The sequence below is a fragment of the Siphateles boraxobius genome, unplaced genomic scaffold, assembly GCF_051911475.1.
Source record: "Siphateles boraxobius isolate OS27281-9 unplaced genomic scaffold, OSU_SipBor_1 115, whole genome shotgun sequence".
NCBI lineage: Eukaryota > Metazoa > Chordata > Actinopteri > Cypriniformes > Leuciscidae > Siphateles > Siphateles boraxobius.
Genome location: NW_027508717.1, coordinates 1041739 through 1047500, shown reverse-complemented (window position 1 = coordinate 1047500; position 5762 = coordinate 1041739). Strand labels below are relative to the sequence as shown.

At 39.1% G+C, this 5762-nt stretch overlaps 1 protein-coding gene across 3 annotated transcripts in view; it reads right to left on the bottom strand.

The window, feature by feature from the left end:
- Positions 1-3030, bottom strand: part of LOC143707733 (MAM domain-containing glycosylphosphatidylinositol anchor protein 2) — a 288467-nt gene extending 285437 nt beyond the window's left edge. For 2 of the 3 annotated variants that reach the window (XM_077200057.1, XM_077200058.1), the window contains exon 1: positions 2643-2715. In XM_077200057.1, coding sequence (XP_077056172.1) covers positions 2643-2715 — 73 coding nt within the window. Of the gene's footprint in view, positions 1-2642 lie in introns of all 3 variants that reach the window. The other variant, XM_077200059.1, reaches the window with a different exon arrangement.
- Positions 3031-5762: the final 2732 nt, after the last annotated feature.

Here is a 5762-nt window from a genome sequence, read left to right as displayed (position 1 = left end):
ATTTCCCATCATCCTCTGCGGCAGCAATAAACCATAAACAGCACAAATACAGCAGCAATCCAACACCTAATCTTTTCATCGGCGCAAAACAAATGTGTTTGTTCCAAAATGAAAAAGAAAGAAATAATTGCCACTATCGAAAGCACTTCGACTTCACCACGATCTTCTCACGAAGAACAACAAGAGTTCACTCATCTAAATGCATGAATACAGTAAATACAGTATCATCCTCCAAGTCAAACACAGTTATAATAATCATGTTTAGACTGGGATCCTTCACACAACTAACCGTCACATTACAGCGTCTGTTCAAACACTGCATTAATGCATGCTGGGGTTTGATTGATAGAATTACACGTTCCAATCATGAATGAATGAAACAGGGAACAAGTGTGCATCGATATATATCACTTCACTAATGGACGGGGAAAATTACAAATCAACACTTTACAAGTTGACTAAAATAAAAGAACAAGCAAATGTACATGTATTGCACATGCAATATTCATATTTATTTGCATGAGTATATGATGTCATCATAGTTGAATGTAGACCCTAATTTATTATTTGAATTGCACATAAAATTTCCATGCATTTGCATTACACAGTTTTACCTTAATAAACTTAATGTGATGCATATTTGCCAGTCATACATAAATCTGCACTCGAGAAATCATTTATTAACTATTTGCATTTTTTTTTTTTGTGGATTTAAAAAAATAATATTTCGCATTTGGTAGGATCAACATATATCTGTGCATCTGTTGTGAAAACAATGACATTTATTGAGTTCAAATATGGCTAGCTGTGGAACAAGCAATATCAACTTATGTATGAGATTGAAACAAACTGGTTATGAAAAGACATAATGTGTAAATCACCAATCAAGTCAAAGTTAAAATGCATTAAAATATTTGCAGATTCTTTGGTTGTTTGTCATGTGTTTTAATGCATTATCCTTTCTAAAGGTGTCACAATGAATACTGTAATGCATTTATGTAATTATTCACGATATCATAAAATGCATTATAAGGTGCATAGTTCATGCATTAAAATACTTTTATAATGCATTATATATGAAGGCTTTCAGTAAAGGATTATTATAATTACTATTGTGTTTTTAAAACACATGCAATGGCCCATAAGCGATTTTCACTCAGAAATTAAAAAAATTCACCAATAATTACAAAAAAATGGCAATTAAGCATGACATTTTGAAGAAGGAAACTGAAATAGTATTGCATTTTTACAAAGATCTGACCCATTTCATTTATGCATGACTGACACTTATGCATCACATTATGTGTATTAGTTTATTTTAAAAATGCATGTACATTTTATATGCAATTCAAGTTCATAAATCTTGTGTAAATAGTGAAAATAGAATAGTAAATAGTAAATAGTAAAAAATAGTAAATAGAAAATAGTGTTTTGAGGTGTGTGTTGAAGTGAAGTGTGTGTAGGGCGCAGTGAACATAACACCTGTAATCATCAGAGTGTGTTGGCATTCAACAGCGTCATTTCCATTCCTACATCGGCATTGATTTTAAAGTGCATTCTCATGGATCAGCTCAGCCCAAACTCTATTATCCTCTCAGTCCTGCGGGACACACGGACACTGTCCTGCATGCGAACCGACTCAAGAAACACACACATCTCGTTGATATGACGCGCACATCGCGACGCGTGACCCGGCGTCAGATCTCAGGTCTCAGATCAGCCCAGCCCGGAGAAAACAGCGCATAGATGTTCTCCCTCATGACATTTACACATTCTGACTCATGCAAAGCTCTGGTAAACACACATCACAACCAGCACAACACACACTAGTTGCAGAATACACGATGAGAATGCAGAATAATATGCAGATTTCAGATGTTTGCTGTGGCGTTTATATATACAGCGTTTGTTCACCCCAAACGAACATGTGCAAATGCCTCTCAATGCAACTGAGAGAAACCCAATGCGTGGACTGAAGAAACTGCAACTTGCATATTAAGCCACACCTAAAACAAACTTTTGCAATTAAAATGACTCAGTTTATATCCGTTTTAAATTCTTAAATTATTTCCAACGGATTTTAAATCATGCATTTATATATCACTGACAATGTTGCTTTTTGTAATGCATAATTTTCCCTGTGTATTAATTGAGAATATTGAACTATCATGCTGTGGGAATTGTTTTGAACATGAAACCGAACACTAAATCTTACAGCTAAAAGAAACTTGTGATTGGGTTTTTATGCATTGGAAATTATTAAATGTTATTTCAAATGAATCATTGGTCAAATATAAATATAATGCATAATTTTCTCTCGAAAACCTGTGGATTAATTGGGAGTATTGATATCATGCTGTGGGAATGGTTTCAACAAGAGTAAGCCAAACCCAAATTTTACAGTTTAAAGAAACTTGTGATTGTGTATTTATGCATTATTCTAAAATGCCATTAAATGTGATTTCTAATTAATCATTGGTCAAATATATATATAATGTATGATTTTGCAGTCTAAAAACCTGTGGATTGGCTGTTGGAAAGATGGTTAATGAAATGGCACCTGTTCACGCACATACACACACACACACGGCATGTTGACTGGCATATAAATGCATGTGTGTGTGTGAGCTTCGGGCACTCACCATACACTCCCTGGCACCAGATGCCCTCCAGAACCAGCGTCAGGACCCCCAAAACACTGATAATCCCATCCATCATTACGTGTCTTTCAACATATCCACATTCGAAAGCCGGAGTCTCTCCAGAAGGGAAGATGTGGAGGAAAAGCGTCACGAAGCGAAGCGCGAGTTAAAGCGTCAGATCCGCGCGGTTTCCTGATTAATCTGACAGATGTTCATTCACGGGTTCGGTGGAGGTTCGGTTGAGGTTCGGTCACATCAGTCATCTCGAGTCCATCCGATCCGGAGCTCCTGACCGTCTCAGTGATGATGATGATGATGATGATCGCTCGCCCGCAGCATCAGAACCAGCGGCTCGTCGAGAACGAGGAATGCGCGTGCGCCTGGCTGTCCGTCATCTCGACGAGCGCGCGCGGAACATCAAAACAATTTGGCGGGATTGTCGAAGCCGAACTCAAACGAACCGAGTCCAGTGTGTTCGGATAGATGATGACGAGTGAGAGACACGACCGACGCGGTGCGCAATAACGGGCGCTGTGTATGTGTGTGTGTGTGTGTGTGAGAGAGAGAGAGAGCGAGAGAGAGAGAGAGAGAGGTGTGTAGTCCTACATACAGATGAGCCTCTCTCTCTCACACACACACACACAGACACACACACACACACGTCTGGTATTTTCCTGTTATCTCTGTTATCTCTGTAAAGCTGCTTTGAAACAATCTGTTGTGTAAAAAAACGCTATATAAATAAAGGTGACTTGACACACACACACACACACACACACACACACACACACACACACACTAACCCGACCAGTAAACCTGTCCATCACACAAACACACACACACATACATGCATACTTTAAAGGGGGGTGTATAATGCTCTTTTCACGAGATGTAAAATAAGTCTCTGATGTCCCCAGAGTGTGTATGGGAAGTTTTAGCTCAAAACACCCCACAGATATTTTTTATAGCACATTAAAATTGTCACTTTTTGAGGGTGAACAAAAACACACAATTTTTGTGTCTGTCCCTTTAAATGCAAATGAGCTGTGTGTGTGTGTGTGTGTGTGTGTGTGTGTGTGTGTGTGTGTGTGTGTGTGTGTGTGTGTGTGTGTGTGTGTGTGTCATACATTGATACTAAAAGGCCAAAAACGTTTAGCCTTTTATGTTCAAAGCGGAGTCAGAAAGATGGAGAGACTCAAAAAGAAGTGACAACATGTAGACAACATTTCTGAATGGTTAGTTGATGAATTTATGTATCTGATATGGAATTAACTATCTTCTAGTCATTGATTAGCATATTATGTCTTGATAATCTAATAATTGTGTTCCCAGGGGCGGAGTTTATGTAAATTGTAGTGTTTGTGATGTCACTAACCCAGGAAGAAGCTTGTGTAGTTCCTACCAGCCGTTTGTTGTAGTCCTTAAAAAGTGATTTCTTTAAAAGAAAATATCTCCCTTTGCTTTGAACTTTGAGCGCTGTAATTTTGCAGATGTTGTTTATGCTCAAACAGCAACATTACACACTAACTACAGTTAGAAAAGTGAAATCATTATCAACCAGCCCTTTAAAAGTCTTATACTTTAATGAACAGCCCCCAAAACAGTCTGTTAGTGTTGCTCGGCTTCCACACACTTCGGTGTTGTTCGGTCCACTACTATTAAATCGAGCGGTTTTCCTAATTTCACAGACTTTTCTTTGGAAATAATTAATTCAGGCTGTTGGAGAGTGACAGACAGTGTGACTGTGTTTGCTGGTTCTACGTTGAACTCCATCTGTCTGCTGCTAGTGTTTGTCTTTTCTGTCACACACACACACACACACACACACACACTGAGATACAAACCTCCATCTGTCCATAACACACAACCTGTTTAAAGTGCCCATGAAAACACACTTTCAGTTGATGTGTGTATCTGGGAAATCAGCTGAACGCTACTAAACTAAACTCATTCAAAATTATGAACCCACACCCAATCAGATATTAAAGCAAACTCAAGTAAACTGTATATAATACAGGTGCATCTCACAAAAACATGACGGAACCGATTTCAACTCAAAATCAAAAAAAAAATAAGAAAGACAAATGAGATTTTACACAGAAAAATGCGTTTGAATGCATTATCCTTTCTATTAATAATAATAATAATACATTATAATAATTTATATAGCGCTTTACCACAGGCTCAAAGTCGCTTTACAGGGCAGGTAGGTAATAAACATAATACAAACAAAACGGAAACAAAACAAAACAAAATTCAGGATTCAGGCACAGATGAAAAAGGAGGTGGCGTGAGGCTATGAAAAGGCCGAGGTGAAAAGATAGGTATTGAGGAGGGATTGGAAGATGGTGAGCGACTCGGATGTGCGGATCTCTTGGGGAGGGTGTGTCTTCCCCGACCTGGAAAGACGGGGAGACAATGGTGCCATCAATGGTGAGAGTGGGGTTATTAGTTTTACTGAGTGTTGATTTAGAGTCTGTGAAGAGAAATTCTGTTTTATCGCTGTTGAGTTTGAGAAAGTTTTGTTGCATCTAGGTTTTAATTAGCCTGGCTCCGCCCTCCTACGTACTTCCACTCAATTTTCATTTTCCTTCAGTACTTGGTCTGGGATTGTGCTGTAGTCTTTGGTTCTCTCCGATCAATTTTTACCGAACCAATCAGCGAACAGAGGGAGTGGCTGAGAAAGATGACGTTGATCTCGTGATTTATTTTGAGATGTAGTTCAGTAATGGCTGCGGAGAAAGATGCGAGCAAAGCCATTCGGTCCGTTGTGGCAACGCTGCCGAATATCAAGAAGTTAAAGCCGGAGCAAGAACTTCCCCACGGGGTTCGGGAAAAGTTTGATTTTCCAGCTCGCTCCGTTAGTGGTGAATGATTCGGCTAAGGCGAACGCTAGGCATACGTCACGACCAGACGTTAAAAATCGGTTATGGCAGATCCAGAGTGACTCTGGGCAGATCCAATAGTTTAAGACTTCAATAGAGTAGCCGCCTACAAGGAAGTTAACACTTGTCAATGGAGCGGTGCCAGACTCTATGTACAAATGAAATGAAATGTACGAGAGTCTGGTGGGACCAGGCTAGGTTTTAATAGCTGGTAGACAAGAGTTGATGTGGGAGA